Consider the following 22,318-nt stretch of genomic DNA (forward strand, 5'->3'; position numbering starts at 1 on the left):
GGGCCCTTAGTTCTTAACACCCATAAAGTGGTTGCTCTAGATTATTTAATGATAAATCATCTGTGCCATAGGAAGAAAATTCGTGACTTAATTCGTAAATAAATTCAAAATATAGCACACCTGTGTTTATAGAAGAACAGTGTGATATAATGTGTTATATTTGTTTTCATTATGAAAAATGGGGTAACCCAATACAGTCAAAGGACCTTGGGAATATGTTGTTACAAAATACAAGTGGTCCTAGACTAACATCGTATTAGTTTGTTAGCAAAACATAGCTAAAAGATAAATATATATACGTCAAAAGACTGATAAGACACCAACAGTCTCTACAAAAGGAAAAAAAAGACTTACGAAAATTTAATTCAGAGCCACTTTGATTGATAACATAGTTTAATCAATTAAATGAAGTATTATGTCAACATACAATTCTTATCACATGGTTATCGTCATCAGACAGGAAGTGATATGTGAAGAATCAGTGCTCATGTGAAAAGGATAGAAGGTTATGGAAAGGTAGGGAAGAGAGGTAATTCAATACAATTCCTACATATGAGATCCAATATAATTTACAATCAGGTCTCTCATTACTGTTGAGGCCTACCCCTATACAAACAATCTAACATGGAACATTACGAGCTGTTATTTTCACAGCGCAAGTCTTTTGTTTATCAAACAGTGAGGAATGTGGAGGAGGGTGGAGGCCTATCTCAGGGGCGTCGACGTTTCGACCCAGGTGCCAAAGGGTTAGTGTAGTCCTCAGCGGCGAATCTTCTTCAGGACAGGGGTGGGGGGTATCTGTATCTAACAAAGAAAGACGCTCCATGAATGGTAGTGTCCGTGTTCTCCTGTTAGTCCGGCAAGAGTAGTGCTGAAGTAAGCTTAGATAATTTAGATCCACTGCTGTACACGAGCCGCATCCGTCAGTCTCGCTGCCAAAAGGAGAACATAGCTTATCTTTTAGCTATGTTTTGCTGACGAACTAATTCGATGTTAGTCTAGGACCACTTGTATTTTGTAACGTTATATTTGTTTTCAGGCAGATCAACTTTCCCACCGGAGCCCTGTAAAATAAAAAAAAGTGCTTCCGCTGGCATTCTCGTTTGTTTGTGAAGCAAATTAGACTGCTCTCCTACTTTTAATGTGGCCAGAGTTTGAAAATACTTTTTAGGTGAATGGAACTGAAGGAACATGGGATTCACGTTCCAGACAATGAGAATGTAATCTCTAACCATTCTAGCCCTTCTCTGGCATTTGTGCAGCTAAAATTGTACTGTTAATTGTTGCATCGTCTCCTAGATGGGCCATTAGCAAGAGGCTAATTAAATTGTCACCCTAAAGACGGGAGAATAGATGAAGCATGTGACTGGCTAGTCAATACTTTGAGAGTAGCATTTGTCACAACTCTTTAATACAAAGAATAAATCAGAATATGACTTTGGATTTGAGAGTTTCAGTCAAACTACTCTTAGTTTGTAGGGGTGCATACCAACATGCCAGACAACATGAAGAAAACCAGTGTAGTACTTTGGGAGAAAGAAAGCTGTTGTTTAATCTGGCTGATAGCACAATGCAGTTTGCATAATCACAATGACCTTTTACAGATTGAATAAAAGAAAGACCGAATAAACGAAATTCTACCTGACCGTCTCATAGCTAGGCCTACTTCTAAATGAGTGGGCCTTGTGCAATTCTACAGTTAATTTAAAATATGCTAATTATCAGTGTTTTTAAACTTTTCATCGCCTCCGTGGTCAGTGTCTTCTTAGTGATCTGCCTCAGATCTGGCCAGGCCCACAAAATAGCAAAGCTGCACTAAAGAAACAGGAGTGGTGGCAATTATAGACAGCATGCACTAGCACGATTAGTGGAGTTTACACCATAAGACCATAACCTTAGAGGTTAAAACAGAGAAACAATGGCCACTTGCCCAGATGGAATTTTCTGCGGGCAAGAACTACCTTCAGACTCTGCTGTTAACTTTTTCTTGGCTCCCAGAGCGTTGAAAAAGATTGACGTGTTAGCGGACTTAGAAGTAATATCCAAAGAAGAGGCTAAGCCAAAAAACACAACTTCTCTTCTGAATGATATCCTCTATTGACCTGTTAGAACACTTGGCTCACCAAAAAATGTGATAAGGACTGAACTCCCACACCAGTTGAGTTCCTTCAGTGACTCTACTCCTGGGTCTTCGTTGCACAAGATATCCTGGAGTTCACCAGGACCATGCCATCTTATGTATGACAGAATGAAGAGTAGCAACTTTGAGACTTGTCATAAAAATAAGAAACTGAAAATAGGAGGTTGAATTTCATAGAACCTAGTTCACCGGCTATGCATTTGTGTCTTTAAATCAGTACAACAAGTTCATGCGTTATTTCATTATAATAGACAGTGCAAATCCATCAATAATTATCTATCTTTCAATACTTTTTATAGTTGTTTATTTATTTGCTCCTAGAACTTATATAGCACTTACGGAGCTACAGGGTCAACAGGCCACTTAAGAACAACTAAGACAGCAATTGCTACATTTAAAGTCCGAGCAACATTAAACGTTTGATGTCATGGAATAGACAATGATAAAGGGGAAGAATAGTAAGTCGAATAGTTTAAAGTCTGGAAAACGTAGCTCTTTAACTTCCTTCCAAATGCAAAGGTGATCTGAAAGAGACACGTTAGTGATAGATTCGGACCTTAAAATAATCCCCATGCTTCAGACTGGATTCGGAAAGTTTTCTGCTTAGCAGTACCCCTGCGCGCCAGTCGGTGGAGTCGTGCGGCTCCGCGTCAATCACTGGCATCGCGAGCGCAGAGATGACATCACGGAGACTACTTGGGCGCCACCTATGCACGCTGACGTCAGTTCTTTCTTTTTCCACGCCAAAAGCGCAGATCAGGATTGAGCACGTACCTCAGTCATTTTTTGACCACTTTTTTAGACTTTTGTCTCCTTCTCTGTTCTCCTGGTGCACATAGGGATGCCCAGCTTTAAGTCTTGTGGGTCGTTCCGCCGTAATATGTTGGTGGCAAACCCCCATGATGTCTGCCTCTACTGACTGGAGACCGACCATGACTCCCGGGACTGTCGGGGCTGCAGTGCCATGGCCCTGAAGGCCTTGCAGGAGCGGCACCGGAAGTTGCTGGAGGTCTGGCACTCCTCTCACTGCTGCTCCGGGTCTAGGGGCCGGTCACAGGACCGCTCGTGGGACTGGAGCCGCCGCTCCTCGGGCTCTAAGTCTTCACCTTCAGATTCCGGTAAGCAACGCCATAAGAAAAAGTCGAATAAGCGTGTTCGCTCTCGGACATCCCCCCATCGCTCCTCGGAGGCGGACGAGGGGGACAGGGGCTCCGCCCCTGCGGCTCCATGGAGCCTGGGAGTCCTGCGTCCTACCCGCTATATCCAGCTCCATCTGCGACTCCCGAACAAATGCAAGAGTTTCTTGCTGCCATGGACCGCCTGTTTAGGCCTCAGGCGCCCGTCTGCGGGCCCTGTGGTCCTGTGTCCAGATCCTATTGGCCCGGCGGCACCGCCTCTGCCGCTGGCCCCGGAGCCACTGGATCCAGCAGCCTCGGCTCCGGCCACGGCATCACAAGGTGCAGCACTGCTGGCCCCGGCGCTGCCCTATGGCTCCAGCCCCAGCGCCGCCCCTGACTCTGTCACAGGCGCCGCACTGGGTGCCGTTTCTCCCGCCCCTGCCCCTGTTCTTGGACCATTTTGTCCCAACCTGGGAACGCATTGGGATGCGGCTCCGGTTCAGCCTCGGCCAGTGCCGCTCCCGGCGCTGCTGGCCCCCTCTCCGGTCCTGCCGCCACTGCGAGTTCCTACTCCAAAGCCGGATGAGGCTTGGGACGGTTCCGAGGACCCCCTTGCGCGGCAGTGTGACTCCGAGCTGGATTGGGTGGATGACCTTCAAAATGCAAGTAAACTTGATGTGTCTTCTGACCCGGGGTTTGCCTCTTCTCCACCTACTATGGAGGAGGGCGCTTCCTACACCATTGTGCTGCGTCGGGCTGCAGAGGCCCTCCATCTCGACTTCCCTACGGTGGCCCTTAAGACCAACCTGCTTAAGGAGGTGTTCCAGACGGCGTCTACGTCGTCGGAGCCGCTGCTCCCTTTCAATGAGGCCCTTACCGAAGTCCTCTTCGTCACTTGGTTGTGGCCGGCCTCGGGGGCACCAGTGGATAAGAACGCCGCTAGGCTTCATTGTCCGGCGCCTGGTGATCCTGCCTTCTTGACCACTCACCCCACGCCTGAGAGCCTGGTCATTCAGGCTTTGAGATCGCAGAGTGCCTTACCCACGGCTCCGCTGCATAAGGACTCTAAGAAGCTGGACCAAAATGGCAAGAGGTTGTTCTCCTTGGCCAGCTTGGGGTTGCGGTCTGTTAATACTGCCTGCTTATTGGGCCTTTACTCCCACGCAGTGTGAGATTCGGTGACAGAGGTCCTGCCTCAGTGTTCTGAGGAGGTCCAGATTGTCCTTTCCCAGGCAATAGAGGAGGGCAAGGATGCGGTGAAGTTTGCCATCAGGTGTGGTCTGGACACTGAATGTTCCTTGGGCAGGGCGATTTCCACGACTGTGGCTTTGCGGTGCCATGCCTGGTTGCAATCTACCGGGTTCTCGCTTGATGTCCAGAGCTCGCTCATGGACATGCCTTTTGATGGCTCTTGTCTCTTTGGCGACAAGGCTGACCTGGAGTGCTTTAAAGACTCCCAGGCCACGACCAAGTCTTTGGGTCTTTCCGAGAAGATCCCTGCCATGCCTGGATTTCGTTACTTTCGTGGCCAGGGTAAAGACGCCCAGGCGCGCTCCTCCATGAAGCCTGCGCAGGACCAGCCTCAGCGTGACTGCGGATGTGGCTTTCGCAAGGGCGGGTCTGGTAACCAGCGGGTGGGTTAGTCCACCCCACTGCTTCCACCTCCAAACCTTCCTAATCCGAGCTTCAGGGGGCGCGCCGGTATGAGGCAGGGTGTGTCACCACCTCCACCACTGGCGCGAAATCACATCGGAAAATTGGGTGCCGCAGATAATCTGCCAGGGTTACTCGCTCCACCTGTCTGTCCTCCCCTCCAGCCATGCCACCTCGGTACAAGGGGGATCCTTTGGCTCTTCTCGGTCAGGAAGTCTCGGCCCTCCTAGGGGGCCATCAAGTACGTTCCCGATCAGAAAGTAGGGAGTGGTTGTTATTCCTACTTCTTTCTGATCCCCAAGAAGGAAAAGGGGGGCTTGCCCCCCATCTTGGACCTCCAGGACGCCAATCGCTTCCTCCGGAAGGAGAAGTTCAAGATGCTTACTCTGGCTCAGATCCTGACTGCCCTGGAGACTGGATGGTAGCGTTGGACTTGCAGGACACTTATTTTCACATCTCTGTCCTGCTGGCCCACCGGTGTTACCTGCGGTTCATGGTAGGCCAGGAGCATTTTCAGTTTGCCGTGCTCCCCTTCGGCCTTACCAGCGCCCCTCAGGTGTTCACAAAGGTGATGGAGGTGGTCGCAGCTCATCTGCGCAGGACAGGGGTGTCAGTCTTCCCCCTACCTCGATGACTGGCTGTTAAAGGCGTGCTCGCCCCAGGCAGTCGTCTCCCACCTCCAGACTACGGCCGACCTCCTGCATTTGCTGGGGTTCTCCATCAATCTGCCGAAGTCGCACCTAAGTCCCTCGCAGAAGCTCCCTTTTATCGAAGCGGTTCTTCGATTCAACGCTGTATCGGGTTTATCCACCCGAGCAGCGAGACTGGGATATTCAGGCTGTGATTCCGCTCTTTTAGCCTCTATCCCGGTTTTCAGTCAAGTTGACCCTCCGGCTTCTGGGCCTGATGGCCTCCTGCATCCTGCTGGAGACGCATGCCAGATGGCATATGCAGGCTATGCAGTGGGACCTGAAGTTCCAGTGGGCACAGCATCAGGGCAACCTGTCCGATCACGTCGAGATCTCGGAGGGCGCTGCCCGACAGTTGCCGTGGTGGTTTACGAACCGTGGTTGGGTCAGTGGCAGATCCCTCTCCGTTCCCCAACCGGAGCGCACAGTGGTGACGGATGCGTCCCTCCTCAGATGGGTAGGCCACATGGGAGAGGCTGAGATCAGAGACTCATGGTCCCCAGCGGAGTCTCGGCTCCATATCAACCTTCTGGAGCTGCGGGCGATACGGCTTGCACTGAAGGCATTCCTTCCCTCTGTCCGGGGAAGTGTAGTGCAGGTGTTCACGGACAGCACCGCCGCCATGTGGTATTGCAACAAACAGGGCGGGGGCGGGGGCGGGTCCTGGACCCTATGTCAGGAAGCTCTGCGCCTCTGGACATGGCTGCAACATCAGGGTATTTCCTTGGTGTTTCAACACCTGGCAGGTTCTCTGAACTCCAGGGCGGACAAACTCAGCCGCCGGTGCATGATGGATCACGAATGGCATCTGAACTTGGAAATGGCGCATGGTCTCTTTCTGCAGTGGGGAGAGCCTTGGTTAGATCTATTTGCCACCGAAGAGAACGCGCAATGTCATCAGTTCTGCGCGTTGGAATTTCAAAGGCGGCGCTCGCTCGGAGACGCTTTTTGTCGCGAGTGGAACTGCGGTCTGTTGTACGCCTCTCCGCCTATTCCACTTCTGCCCAGAGTCCTGAAGATGATCAGATGCGACCGGGCTCAAGTCATTCTTGTTGCTCCGGAACGGCGCTCGAAGAGTTTGGTATCCCGAGCTACTCAAGATGAGCAACGATCCCCCGATCCGTCTGCCTCTTCAGGAGGATCTTCTGTCGCAGCAACAGGGGACGATCCTCCACCCGAACCTGTCCAGCCCCCACCTCCATGCATAGAGATTGAGCGGCGACAGTTGACACCCTTCGATCTTCCTCCCGAAGTCTGTGATGTCATTCTGCTAGCCAGGCATCCCTCCACTAAAACGGTATACGCCTGCCGATGGAACAGATTTCTGACATGGTGCACAGCAAAAGCTGTAGACCCCCTTTCGGCCCCTCTTTCTGAGGTTTTTCTGTTTCTTCTGTCTTTGAGCACTATCAAAGGTCATCTTTCTGCTGTCTCCGCCTTCCGAATTCTTCCTGATCAGCCTTCTCTTTTTAAGTCCCCGGTTGTTAACCGTTTCCTCAAAGGCATTACACACACGTTCCCTCCCGTGCCTTTTATAATGCCTCAATGGGACTTCAATCTTGTCTTGACCTTTCTGATGTGCGCTCCCTTTGAGCCCCTTCATAACTGTCCTTTACGTCTTCTCACTCTGAAGACGGCTTTCCTGGTGGCTATCACCTCTGCCAAAAGAGTGAGCGAGCTCCAGGCTCTTTCTTCTAAACCTCCTTTCCTTTCTGTTCATCCGGACAAGGTGGTTTTAAGGACCTGTCCTTCTTTCTTGCCAAAGATTGTCACATCCTTCCACATCGGGCAGACCAACACTTTGACCACCTTCTTTCCGGCTTTGCATCCTTCCAGGGAGGAGGAGAGTCTCCAACGTCTGGACCCAAAACGTGAGCTTGCTATCTGCAGCGCACACAACAGTCCGGATGGATGATCAACTCTTTGTTGGCTACGTGGGTGCCAAAACAAGGTTGGGCTGTGCACAAACGGACCAGCTCTCGGTGGGTCGATTTGTGCATCAAAGCATGCATGTTACTCCTTGGTCAAGAAGGAGCCTCCTGTGGGGCTGCATGCACATTCGACCAGGGCAACTGCAGCCACTACTGCCTTGGGACGCGGCGTTCCCCTGCAGGACATTTGTCTGGCAGCTACGTGGGCCTCGCTGGACACGTTTACAAAGCACTACTGCCTTGACAGTCGGGTCCAGAGAGATGGATACTTTGGCCATTCTGTGCTCCGTGACTTTCTGGTGTAATCGTGTTCGCAGACCCTCTTCCGGGATTGATATTGCTGGGGTATCTATTCTAAGGGAAGGAATCTATCACTAAAGTGTCTCTTTCAGATGCACAAGTTACTACTTGTTTAACGATAAGAGACATTAGTTAGTGATAGATTCCTTACCGCCCCACCCATCCTCCCCGTTCTGCGAACTGATTATTAGGGTTAAGGTCATCCCCTTTTTAGGGCCCTAGTTTTATGCACCATTGGTCAGTATCTTGCATGGTTCTGCATTTTGGCGCAGAAAGTCGTGTACAGAACTGGCGTCAGCGCGCATGGATGGCACCTAAGTAATCTCTGTGACGTCATCTCTATGCGCTTGCGACGCCAGTGACGGACACGGAGCCGCACAACGCCACAGCGCAAGGGTACTGCTAAGCAGAAAACTTTCCAGATCCAGTCTGGCGCCTGGGGATTATTCTTTGGTAAGGAATCTATCACTAATGTCTATTACAGATATATCGTTACACAAGTATTAAGTAGTAACTTGTGCTTCATGTTCAGTCTAATATGTTGCAGTATCAAATTACCCAATCCGGGAGCCTGGCAAGAGAACTCTGGATTCATGGTTTTAGTTTTCTTGCCTGAGATTATCTCCAGTATTCAGTTTTTCTAATTTCTTATTGACCTTAAGCTCTCTTTGTATGTCATTTATCTTTTAGCTTAGAAGAGAGAGCAGCATAAAGAGCTTTGTGGGTTTTATGAGCTATTTTAAAATGTGTTCTATCTTACAGAGAAAGCCAGACTAGTTCTCTAAAGATGGGAGTGATATGATCTGATTTCTTGACTCTGGGGACTAAAGTGTCTGCTCCGTGAAGGATAGCCCTGAGAGGAGCAATGGCATATTTGGGAGAACTTCCCTAGCCCCTTGTGCTGCATTTCTCCAGTACTTAATTTCTAAAACAATAAGGGCATGATTATGAGTTCGAGGGATGGGTTACTCTATCACAAACGTGACGGATATCCCATCCGCCGTATTAAGAGTTCCATTGAATGTAATGGAACTCATAATACGGTGGATGGGATATACGTCATGTTTGTGATGGAGTAACCTGCCCCACGTGTCGTGCCCAAAGATTTGTTCAGAAGACCAAATTCAGCACTACAAATATCAGTGGTGTCGAATACTAAGGCTTTGTATTCTTTAATCCACCTCATGCTGCTTTCATCTGCTGGCGGACAGCCCCTGCTCCTTTACCTCCCTCATGCACTTTCTTTTTCATCCCAGCTTTTTCCCATTGTCGCTGTTTTTTTATCTTTTTTTCCCAGTTTTGTGTTTTATTCTCTCTTGCTCTGGGTGGAAGTCTGATGAGGAAATACAAGTACCTGTCCCCAAAAATGAGTGCCGGTGAGCCCCACATGCAACCACCAGCTCAAATGATGATCTCCTTCATCCATACGAGATCGCACTAGGACTCAAAGCTTTGACATGAAGTTAGGCGGGGAGGTGTTTTTGTCCTGTAGTGTAGCGTTAAGGGGGTTCTATATAATAGTTGACAGAACAGACCGTGGTACACCACAATTGAGCTTGAGTGTGGGGACTTCAAATGAGTAATTTTTCACAGAATTTGATCTTGCAGAGAGAAATACATTATAATATTTATGGTCTTATCATATACATTGTACATGGGGAGTATAAGTAGTAGTGTCTGCCACTGAGTATGTTTGAAGGTGAATATTACTTGTAAATTAATATTACTTGTAGGGGGGAGGAGCCAAGCTCGACAACGAGATGGCTGCACGTTAGCTCGGCTCCGCCATCCTACCTGCCTAAATTCGAATATCCTGTCTCTCATCCTGCCCAAAACGGACAACAACTTATATGCAAAGCTTTGCAGTCACTTACCATCCATCCTGCTGGGTCCGGTGCTCAGTGGATCCGCAGCGGCGTCCTCCCGGAAAGTGCGGCCTCTCCGGGGTTGAGACCGGGGCCTCGCCCTTAGCGAGTTGCCGGCGAGACGGTGTCGGCGGCGGCCTCGGGTGGAGGATTGGGGCCTGCCGGAAGATGCCGATGTGCGAAGAGCCCGGAGGCAAATGAACGTGCCTGGGACTACCGTCCGGTACTCCAGAGGTGGTGTGCAGCAAGTTGTGGGTTGGGGACGCCGTGTTTGGTGGTTCCCCCCTTTGTTGCCGTCCGGCCGTACCGGACTCCTTTGCTCGGTGGCGGAGAGTGATCCTAGCGGAGAGGTGTTGCCTCTTTTGGTGGTCATCATTTTAGCGCCGTGGGTGCGGCTTGTGCGCTTGAGGGGGATCCCGCCGGGGTTCTACTGGTGAGCTCACCCCTGGAGATGATTCCGAAGAGACGGCGCAATTGTCGCAAAATGGCGGCTGTTGCCATGTCCTGTGTAAAGTCCCGGGATGCCGATTCCTTGCCCTTGTGCTCCGCTTGGGTCTGCACTGGTGAGCTCGAACCCACGATTGGCGACGTCCTGCAAGCGTTGAAGAATTGGAAATCGACCATGGCCCAGGACTCTTGTGTGCAGGACGATGTACTGGCCGCCGTTGCTCCCGGGTCGTCTCTTGAGGACGCGGATGGGCCCGGGGTGGTCTTTGATTGTTCCCCGCTTTCTGGTTGGGGTAGCGATGATCCGATACGCGAGCGGGTAGAACCGCTGGTGATCATTGACACTGGTATACACGGCTGCTGTGAACAGCTCCTGCATTGCCATCGGGAGAGGAGGTCCCATTGGCTGCCTCCATTGATCGTCCAGCAACTTTTCCACAGCCTTTTCTCATCGCCATGTCCTATGCCCACTGGATCGATGCACATCGTGACGTTAGCTAAGGACTAGGGTGAGCCCGGTTCTTACTTCAGAGGACTACTAATCGGTGAATGGAGTTATGGACTGCCCCAAAGTGTGATACTTTGTTGATTCCTTCATATTTACGTATAACTGAACACTTGCCAGTTTCGTTTTGGCCCACGCTCATGGCGTGTGTGGGCGGGGGCCGCGCCATTCGCTAAATGGTTCCTCTCCCCAGGCTTTCCTTTTTTCTCTCTTTCTTTTCCCGTTTCTCTATATTATCTCATTCTATATTTTGGGTTCATAATTAGGGCGACAGGCACGCTGCTGGGGGGGTAGGCCGTAGCCTTCTGCAGGGGTGCAGGGTGGGACGGGTGGATTAGGGTCTATTAGATAGTTCTTTGTTTCTATGTCTCTTTTGTGTCCTTTTCTTGGATCTCCACGACTGTGCGTAACCCTGCGGGGTGAGTTACTGGGAGGGGAGTAATAGGTATTATATGTAATATAGTACCCATGGCTCTGTTTATCCTGAATTAATCGCTCCGCCCCCAAGCATGTTCGCTATTTGTATTATTGATAGCCATTACTACCGTGGGGCGGGTACAGTAACGTGGAGTCCCCCTACTTCCTTTTCTCTTTAGTACTTTTGTTTACTTATTTCTTGGGTTGGGTTGTATAATGATTGCAACTTATCTGTTTCCCTGATGGTTTTTATTACTGCGGAAACGCTGTTCAGTTTGTCTCTGGGTACATGTGGTCGGGCGTGGATACTACCAATGAGGAACTGTAAGCGAACCTATGTTTTGCATGCTCTGGACATTTCTGATTATTGTTTTTTGGCTGTACTTCAATGAAACAGTTGGTTTGTTCCCCGCCACGTACACCAGGTTGCTACCTATACAATTGATCCTTTATTCTTTAATATATAAAAAATTAACCTCCTTTGATCCTATGTTGAGTGGTTCCAGTTAGTTAATATCATTGACTTGCAGCGTTAGGTAATATCGTCTAACCACTCCGTGTCTTTAATTGATAATGGTGCTTTCCAGTTTTGTTCCGTGGCCGGCCCCCGGGTTGTAGGCTCGTATTTGTACGCATCCATTTCCTCAAATAAAGGTTTTCAAAAATTTTAAAAAAATATATATATATTACTTGTAAATTCCCAACGATGTGTACATTTGTATTGACACATTTGAAACCATAACAGTACTCTAGCAAAATGTGTGTGACACATTCTTATTTTTTTTGTGCTTAGACTGTGCGTAATGGGTTGAACACAGGTCTTTTTTTTAAACCCACGAACATTAACCATTGTTCATCTATTTATGTAGTGCCAGCTGTGTATTATTGCAGGCATTTTAGAGTACTTTTGAGCACGTCATTACACAAAAGTTTTGTTAGTTGGCTTCAAGTATGGTTCAAGCAGCAAGAGTCCTTCCAAGAGTTCGCCACTGAGTGATACAGGGAGTTCGCAGATTTTTCTACACGGTTTTGTAGTCTTTTGTGCTTATACCCAATACAGCTCTCCCCCAACTCTGTAGAATCTTCACAATGGTATTCGTAACATAACAATAGGATTGCATTATGGGCTTTGATGTGTCTAGGGTTGGACAGATCTTTTTTTAAGCAAAAAGCTGAAAATCAACTTAAAGTTTATTTCTCGAAAATGCTAATTCACCAAACCTTGAATCTTATTTTTTTTTATTTTGCTAAGCTCTGGTTGTTTGCATCTCATCAAAGATTTTACCTCAGCCTCAACCTCTGTCAACAGCATCTCCTGCTCCCAAGAACTTTGCGATGACCTTTCAAACTTCTTCCACAACAAAATCTCAAACATCTACAGCAACTTTGCCCTCCAACCCCACCCCAGTGATCTCACCGCCAACTTGCCTATTACCAACCAAGATGGCCACCAGACCGAATGAGAAAACTCTCACCAAAGAAGACCATCCACTCAGGAGCCCCAACAGACCCATGCCCCCACCATATCTACAAACGTGGAGCATAATCCTTCAGCACTGCCCTAGCCCACATCATCAACACCTCCATTACATCCGCTACATTCCCGGAAGACTGGAAGCATGCAGCAGTCGACACACTCCTCAAGAAGCTGTAAGCCGACCCGAGACAACTGAGCAACTTCCTTTCTATTTCCCTCCTCCACTACCCACCCAAAGTAATAGAGAACGCCATCAACAAGCAACTCACAAACCACCTTGAACACCACCACCTACTGGACAAAAATCAGTCAGGATTCAGAAGATATTACAGCACTGGAACAGCACTCATCACAGCTCCCAACGACATCCGGACCATCCTGGACCAAGAAGAAGCAGTGGCCTCATCCTGCTCAACATCTCTGCTGCATTTCACATGGTCTCCCACAACACACTCATCAGAAGACTCCACGAGCTCTGCACCCAAGGAGCTTCACTTAACTGGATCCGCTCCTTCCTCATGGGAAGAATCCAAAACGTCAGACTGCCACCCTTCACATCGGAAACCAAGCGCCTATTCTGCAGAGCCCCTCAGGATCATCTCTCAGCCAACCCCTGTTCAACGTCTGCATGACTCCGCTCGCCAACATGATATGATCACAAGGTATCACCCTCATCTACGCCAAAGACCCCAAACCCATCCTTTCCCTGACAGTCAAGGCAGCCACCACCAGAGACAATTTCACCAATTCCATGACCATGGTAGCAGAATAGATGAGAACCTACTACTTGAACTCAACTCCGACAAGACAGAAGTACAGGCCATCAGAAACAGGACCTCTCTGTGTGACCCCACCCGGTGGCTGACAGAGCTACTACCACACCAGAAATCTAGGGATCATCCTGTACCACAAGCTCGTAATGATGGCACAAGTCACAGCAGTGAGCGCTGCCTGCTTCCACATCTTAGTTATGTTAAAAAAGATCTTCAAGTGGCTGCCACAGAACGCCAGACGCACCGTCACACAAGCATTCACCACAAGCAGACTAGACTATGGGAATGCACTCTACTCCGGAATCTCCAAGCAACTCCTACACAGACTTCAGACCATCCATAACGCCGCCACAAGACTCATACTTGTCCTTCCACGCTGCTCTCACATCTCACCCCACCTCAGAGAGCTTTTTTGGCTCCCCATTCACAAATGCAGCCAATTCAAACTCCTCACATTCAAACGAACCCTTGCATAACACTGGGCCAGCATACCTGAGCAGCCACATACATTTTCACCTGCTTGCAAGACACCTACGCTGAGTCTGTCGCATCCCCCCTTCCTCTATTCGCAAAAGCAGAGCAGGTCTCACGGTCTACCATATTGCACTGAAAACATGGAATAACCTCCCACAACACATCAACGCCTACTCCCTTCTTCTGGAGTTCTGCAATAATCTGAAGACCTGGCTCTTTGAATAACTATGTGGACCACACGCCTACACACCGGCTCAAACACTTGGATACCCTCATAAGTGAATATTATGATATACAAATGGACATAATATTAACATAATATATCGCTGGAGGAGAGGAATTAAAAATATTCTAGTTGTGATGTTGAGCTAAAAATAAATACTGCAGCATTTTAGAAGCAATTTTTTTTATTTGTGTAGCTGTAAACGCTGCTGTGAATCAAAATGGCAGCTGAAACACCGGATGGTCGGGACAGGGAGTGTTACTATGCAAGGTGAGGGGAGCTAGAAAGGGAATTAAATAATCAGTTCATCCATAAGTAACGGCCGTTATCACGAACGCTCAACCCATGACACCACACAGAGGTCACGAGCCTAGCGCGAGACAGAGGCTTAAAGAGATAAGAGCACAATATAAATATGACACACTTGCTACTAGAATTTTATAAGTAGCATAATTTCTAGTTAATGTCAGTAAGTGAAGGTATCCGGAACAAAAGAGCTGACACCTTTTTAGATTGACATGTAATGACTGCTATTAATCTTTTATTTATATAATGTGGTACATTGCATGAGTCCGCATTCAACGACAGTTCTGTTTTTTTTCTGTAAGTACATATTGTCATAGGTTTAACTCCTAAGCCTTTGGTAGATTGAACTTCTATTAACTTGGCATTCTCACAGCATTTAAGAATGAAGCCGGTTGGTCCTTAATGTAGCAGAACTAATATTTTAAAACAAGTTACATCTCTCTCTCTCTCTCTCTCTCTCTCTCTCTCTCTCTCTCTCTCTCTCTCTCTCTCTCTCCAACCCCCACCCCCCCTCCCCCTTCCCATGGAGCTAAAATATGTGCAGCGTGGCTTTATAAAGCGGGAAAATTACTATACAGTAAAGGAGGTGGTGCGCTGCACTGGGCAACTGGGGCACAACCTTTCATATTGTTTTACGTTATTATCTTAAAAAGGCAGACAAAATGTTCAGTAAACCTGCAAAGAATGATCTTTCTTTTTACTTTTCTGTTCTTGTTGGAATTCTCGGAGTCACATTGGGTATGGACTTATCCGTGTGTTTTGGGGATGCAAGGTAGCAAAATGTTAATATGACTTTAAGAAATTGAACTTCTCCGACCGTGTTCGTGATGTTGACCAGGTTCACAAAGAAGTTTGAGACTCTAAGCCGAATGTAGGTGCACAACACACTGTCCCCTTAAATTCACAAACGTTATTCACAGAATCAGACTTGTTTATGCTTGCAAGTTCAAAGAAACAGTGCTGGTGTTCCAGGCTGTAAGAAGGAAGCGTTTTTTTTTTATGAATGTGTTCTGCTCTATGTTTTGACGACTGTTTTTTTTTTTACCTTGTTTTTGCTGCTGATGAGAGAGACATTACATATACTGGTGTATAATGTAAGCTTATGTGCTTGCCCTTAAAATGTACGCGGTATTTCCAGTTTTAGAGTAGGAAGTAAAACAACCTTAAGTAAAGGGAAAGCGTAAGAAGTTCCGTCTCAAGAAGCGAGGCTACATAGTTTCACCATGGAGGAACAAAAATGGCTAAATGTACACGTGTTAGCTATTGGTATAAATGCTCATTTGCTTCAGATTTGTGTGTGAAAAATACATGTTCTATTTAATGCCTGAGCCTACTCAAAGAATCCTGTCAAAATTCCAGTGAGTACTTGCAAGATGCTCAAACATGAGAGAAATTCCTACGGGGCCAAATTTACGACTTTCAAAGCTTTATGACGCAGGCCGTTTATCTTTTGAATATCCCAATGGTGTGAGTGCCAGCTTCGAGGAAGAGTTGGTTATTTGTTGCCAAACGATAGGGGCTGGAGAATGGGAATCCAGCAAAGCCTTGTGTTTTGTTAAGGATGCCGTCTTTAACGAGCGAGGAGGCAAGGCTCTAGCTCACAAACGTGCACATTATTCATGAATGCCCACCGCTCTATATGCCTGTGTGTTTATATATTTTCATATAAAATCTTAAAAAATTAGGATTAGTTCTTTGGAACGCGCACGTCTGAAATTGTAATTATTTGTAAAATGTCATTTAATCTCTGGCAAGCCTTCATCTGCATTTTATAGTTTGAAAGGAAAATAGTCCGCGTGGAACACAGCCTTCCTTGGGGAATAAACTGAGCTTAATGAGCTTGATAGTCTGGCGAGCTCCATAAATCAAATAAAGCAAAACATTTCTCATTTTTGAATAAAAGCATTCATCATGCAGTGTTTATTCATTCATGGTCACAAGATTGATTGGCCTCCCTGCATCATCGTGTGTATATTGAAGCTTTTTTTTGTTTGGTTTGTAGTCGGCAAGTTACGGAAGCATTGGCTGAAGGAGAGCATCTCGGACGTGGGCCTCGGAATGCTGGCATCTGTCAAGAATTACGTGGACCCCAAGAACATCTTCGGAAATAGAAACCTTTTATAGAAGCATATCTGCAGCCCTTCTGAAAACTGTTTCTTTCTGCGTCATATCGTGTGGTTATCCCAGCAAGCAAATGTTTCTTGGCCTAGTTCCTTCCCGTTGATGGCTGGTGGGGTGGGGGATGGGCAGGGGAGGAAGAGGCGGCGAGGGGAGCAGGAGGCGGTATATTAATGGTCTAAGGTTCAAGAATTTCTGACCGCATTGTGTGTTGTCTTCCGTGGTGCATTTCATTTTTTTTAATCCAGGCTGTTTAATTGTAACGTTTGTGCATTTAACTGTGCCACTGTAATCTGTATCAATAATGAACATCAGACTTGCCAATAAGATCCGCTCAATTGCAGGGGCGTTTAGGCAGCCTTCGGCATTGCCAAGTCTGAGAAAAGCCCTTCAGTAGCCACGGCAGAACTGGCTCGTGTAGGGCACATGAAAAACCTGCCAGCTGCTCTCTGAAAAACGATTCCATGTGGAGGGAAAACATGCCGTGGTTGAAGCTGTCGGGAAAGGCAGCTGTTTCCCATCTTTCTGCTTCTGGGAAGCACGGAGGCATTGATGACTTATGCACAAGGCAACATTTTGAGCACGTCGAAGAAAAATGAAGCATTGGCGTTTTTCTTTTTTTTAAGCACGGGGGTGTTAATATAGCCGGGTGTTAATATAGCCGGTAACCCATTCCTTCCCCCAAAGACTGACATTTTGGAATGCTATAATGTCATCGCATTTTTGGGGAGGAAGGTATTTGGTTTACCCCACAGCCCCTACTCAATGCCTTTGTGAATCGCTGCAATTGCTGTTTTCAAATCACTGGGGGGGGGGGGGGGGGGGGGGGGTTTGGGGGGGGACCTTTTATACAATGTCGTGACCACATTTCAAATGGCAAAATAAATATCAGCCTGAAAACATTTTATAGCACCCCCACCCACCCGGCGAAGGCTACAAAGAGAAATGGACAAAATGACAATTTTTACTAAAGTGCTGCAGTCAAAATATGGTAAATGATTTTAAGGCTGTATAGGACGTTTTCAAGTCTTTAGATCCGTAATGGCAGAATTTGAAGGTAAAACAGTGAACTTTCACCTAGTTGTTACTGGCTGTGCTCCTAAAGTTTAATCAGAAAATGTTTAATCAAGAGTGTGGATAAAGGACATTATTCAACAGCAGCAGCAGTTTGCTCATTGTCTAACAATTTGTCTGCAAGGTCAATAATTGCAACACTTTTCGTCATTCACAACAGATTATTGTATTTAGTAATTTTTGAAAAATTCAGAATTTTTTAAAATGATGTTGTTTTCGCTGGGGTGCTCACAAAAGGCTTGGATACAGGCACGATCTCTGTTTTAGAATAGGACAGATATGTATTGTGTATAAAGCCTTTTCAGTGCGGCATGAATTACGGTTGTAGTATATCTAATAAAAAAAAGAGCTCGGGAATAATTGGGAAGAGGAGGGAAATAGGCCAAGTTACTATTGTTGTCCTGAGGTAGTCTCACTATCCTGTCTGTTACTACATTGTTACTACATATTATGTACAGAAATGCTATCATTTTCATCACATTGTATGTTGAGTATGAATTTGTGACATAAAATAATGCCTTCATGCACATTGCTTTCTTAATGAGCCTTAATTGCTTTTCTTATTTATACTAAACTGTGGATTAACTTTTAAAACAATCTAATTCCGTTTGATTTTAACCCGCCTCGTACATATGCCAATTGTTCTAACATATCTGTCTGCATGTAGCATAATTCTTCGGTAAATATAATTCCCTGATGACATTGTTCAATTCCATAATTCATTACGGTCAGTTCCTTAAAATGTTGACATCAATTGCCCCAAGTAAGGCTATTTTTTTAGAAAGATATGTCTTTATACTTAAAAACTAGAAGCCATTGTCTGTTAGATATGTCCCTAGTTCGGTTGAGAGCTTGTTGGCACTTTATGATTCTTAGAAGAGTGATTCGGGTACTGAAAAGATTGTGTTAAACCGTTTTGCATGACTTTCCCCGGGGCCTCCCAGTAGAAGCTAGGTCGGTCCTTCCCTCATTACTCATTGATTTCCCACACCTTGTACTCGTCCCGGTACATAATGGTGTGGGAGTTCTTGCCTACAATTCTTGTATTTTTTTACACTTTGGGCTAGTTTTCTACGCTCTTAAATCTACTCCGATTTTTCCTTCTAGGATGGTGTGATACAGAAAGTGCAGCACCTGATGATTTTTGGTGAACGTAAATATTGCTTTTCTTTTCCCAGTTGTGTTCTACCAGTCATTTGTCTGGTGTGTACACGGTGACCGCCCGCAACTCAAATCAGTTCTTGAAAACTAGGTTGTAGTACATGTAGAATTGAGCCCCAGGAAAGCACAAACAACAACGTAAAACTAGGATGGGCCTGATACAGGATGTCTTAGTAACACTGGCATTACAGAGAACTTCTTTCCAGGCAAATTAAATATTAAAGCTTTCCAAGGTAGGGGTAACCTATGTGCCAAGGCATAGCAAAAGAGTCCTGTCAGCCCTTGATGTGGATTAAACAGATACATATAACAACTAAGTGCGTGTAGATCACAAAAACACAAAGCGAAAATAGATAAATGGTAGGGCTTTGTCAGTGCTTGTCTTTATTTTCGTCAAGTTCCACTCCCTTTGCCAACGCGTTTCGCTGTGGTTGGGTTTAACCTGCGGCTTCGTTAGGGCTGGAAACAATACAGAATATTGCATTTGTAATACACATACCATTCCTCAATTCATGTTGTTAAAGCCCACAACATTGCAACCAGGTGCAAAGGAACTATTCAAGATGTGCATCGTGTAAATATTACAGAATCACTTCTCATCAAATTTCTGATCACTTCATCTATAAAACCATAAGCATGGGGCTAAAAACAGATATCATTGAAAAAAACTAGTAATCTTATTATCATTTTACTAGCTTGTGATTGGGTGACATTGACATTATTTGTTTTGAGAAAGACCCTGCTTCACAATAAATTAGAAATGTCATTGGCGATCAGATTGTGTCCAAATATCTAAAAAGTAATTGGGTAGACAGTATCCTTAATTAGTATTTATCCTCTGTACACACATTTCTTAAACTAAGATGTTTCAACACTTGTCACCCCATATAAGAGGTTCCTTGGGCATTGCAGCCCCTAATTATATATCATATGAGAAAAGGGTTCGGTCCATGACCCTTACCTCGAGTAATACTGATTGGAAACAAAGATTCCTGCGAGGTTGGCTATATCTCTGGGCTTTTCTTGGATTTTTCGCCTGACTTCATGCCTCGCATGCTCTATATAAATTACATGACTGTATCCTTCATTTCATTAGGTACTGAACATCGCCGAAAACTCTAAGGTAATGGCATCGAGGGTGATGCACAACCCATACACCTCTGCACTAGGGTTTGATACATTTAAACACACTATGGTCAATGAGGTTTTCCTGAAATTCACAATGTTACCCAATCACAAGCTGGTAAAATGATAATAAGATTACTTGTTTTTTTCAATATCTGTTTTTTAGCCCCGTGCTTATGGTTATATAGATAGTGATCAGAAATTTGATAAGTGATTCTGTAATATTTACACGATGCACATCTTGAATAGTTCCTTTGCACAGAGATAACTCTACTCCTGAGGCGAGATAGCCGGGAGAGCTTTTTTAACGATTTGTATTGCCTAATTTTAAAGAATCAATTACAAAATTTACGTGTTGATAATTGATGCTGTTTTTAAAGATCGCTTAGAAATTGCACTTTGAAAACCAGAGCACCCCCCTCACCTTACCTTGTTTAGAACTCCCCGTGCTGCTGATTTCAGGGCTGCGGCGGGTCGGAGTTCTTGGCGCCAGAATCGGAGCGAGCACAAGCCACGCCCACTGACGCTGGCCACGCCCCCTTGCAAATCCATTAAAAGCGAGCGAAAGACAAGCCTCTAAACAGAGATAACTCTACTCCTGAGGCGAGATAGCCGGGAGAGCTTTTTTAACGATTTGTATTGCCTAATTTTAAAGAATCAATTTTAAAATTTACGTGTTGATAATTGATGCTGTTTTTAAAGATCGCTTAGAAATTGCACTTTGAAAACCAGAGCACCCCCCTCACCTTACCTTGTTTAGAACTCCCGCGCTGCCGATTTCAGGGCTGCGGCGGGTCGGAGTTCTTGGCGCCAGAATCGGAGCGAGCACAATCCACGCCCACTGACGCTGGCCACACCCCCCTCCACATCACTAGAAAATGTGCCCTCCACAAACGCGCAGCGGACGCGCGCAGCGGGCGCGCCGCCTGCGCGCCGAAGGCGCGCCTAAGGCAAGCCCGTCTGCGCCCGTCCGCGCCAAGACCGGGCCCAGGGCCACATCCCCTGTCCAAAACGATACAGAGAAAAGAGTACAGATATACTCCAGTCAAGACCTTCAAAGACTGAAACCACGCGCCGCATGTGCCCGGATAGATCCAAACAAAGAAGGTAAAAACTGTCCTACATGCTCACAAATCTTTGACTTTTCCCCCATTAAAACCCTGACCAATACGAGAATACCAAAACACAGAAAGTACCATCTGAAAATCGCATTGCTCAATGTTAAGTCATTAGTTAAACACAATGTACAAACAGCAGAATTAATAGATAATCATAATATTGATATACTATTTGTTACCGAAACATGGGCAGATGAAGCCTCAGACGCCGACTTGACCCTAGCTATTCCAGAGGGCTACTCCTTCTCCAGAGCGGACAGAAAAATAAAACGTGGAGGAGGACTGGCAATTATAGCAAAGAAAGACTATAAAATCAAAACTTCAGATAAAGGAAGTACCCCAGACTGTGAAACTTTAACATTTCAAATTAAAATCACGAACAACTACACGTTCAATGGGTTACTTATATACAGACCACCTAGTGCAAAAACGCTGTTGATCGAGTTGTTCAGCCCGTTTCTCGAATCCAGCGTGATTAGTCCAGACTACACAGTTTTAGGAGATTTTAACCTACATTTAGAAAAAACCTCAGACCCGAAGGTAGCCCCATTCATTGATGCAATGTCAAACTTTGATCTAAAACAAAAAGTACACATGGATACCCATGAGGCCGGCCACACATTGGACGGTATTTTCACCTCATGTGAAAGTCTAACAAAAATAGATACCATTCCTATCCAGTGGACAGACCACAAACTAATCAGTTCCACTTTAGAAATTAAAGAGGACACTGGAAGACCTATGGAACATATCAAACAAACAACGTACCTTGAATGGTCTAAATTGGATAACCAGACATTCATTGATATACTTCAATCATCATACCCTGCACTTCAAGAAAACTGTAATACAGCCTGCAAACAATTTAATGAATGGCTGGAGAATGCAGTAGAGCTAACAGTCCCACGAAAGAAAGCCACTCTAAAAAGAAAAACCCCCTCACAGCCATGGTTCTCGGAAGCACTAAGAACCCAGAAACAGACATGTAGAAGAGCGGAAAAAAAGTGGAGAACTAACTATGACACCCATCTTAAACAAGAATACAAAGCTACATTAGCATGTTATAAAAAACTAATCATAACGGAAAAAAGTAAATACTTTATCCATAAAATCAATGAGTCAAAAAATTCAAGCAAAACCCTATTTGACACTGTCAAAAAATTATCAAAATTCGAGAATAACAACTCAGAAGCACTATCTTCAGACTTCTGCAACGTGTTAGGAGAATTTTTTGTCAGCAAAGTATCACTAGTATATGACTCCTTTAAAAATCATAGCACTGAAATATCCATAAAGGATAACTCACAGACAACAACCCCAGTGAGCAAGGACCCAGATCCTACCACCTTTTTCCTATTTACTCCCCCGACAGCGGAACAGATCCAAAAAGAGATCCACACCATC

General features: G+C 45.9%; 1 protein-coding gene across 1 annotated transcript in view; it reads left to right on the top strand.

Moving 5' to 3' along the window:
• The window catches only part of AGPS (alkylglycerone phosphate synthase), a 760,022-nt gene extending 741,971 nt beyond the window's left edge, over positions 1-18,051 (top strand). The window contains exon 20 of the mRNA XM_086956197.1: positions 16,321-18,051. Within this exon, the coding sequence (XP_086812323.1) occupies positions 16,321-16,442 (122 nt within the window). The 3' untranslated portion in view covers positions 16,443-18,051. The remainder of the gene's footprint in view (positions 1-16,320) is intronic.
• Positions 18,052-22,318: the final 4,267 nt, after the last annotated feature.

The sequence above is a fragment of the Lissotriton vulgaris genome, chromosome 2_1 (assembly GCF_964263255.1).
Source record: "Lissotriton vulgaris chromosome 2_1, aLisVul1.2, whole genome shotgun sequence".
In the NCBI taxonomy this organism is placed as follows: domain Eukaryota; kingdom Metazoa; phylum Chordata; class Amphibia; order Caudata; family Salamandridae; genus Lissotriton; species Lissotriton vulgaris.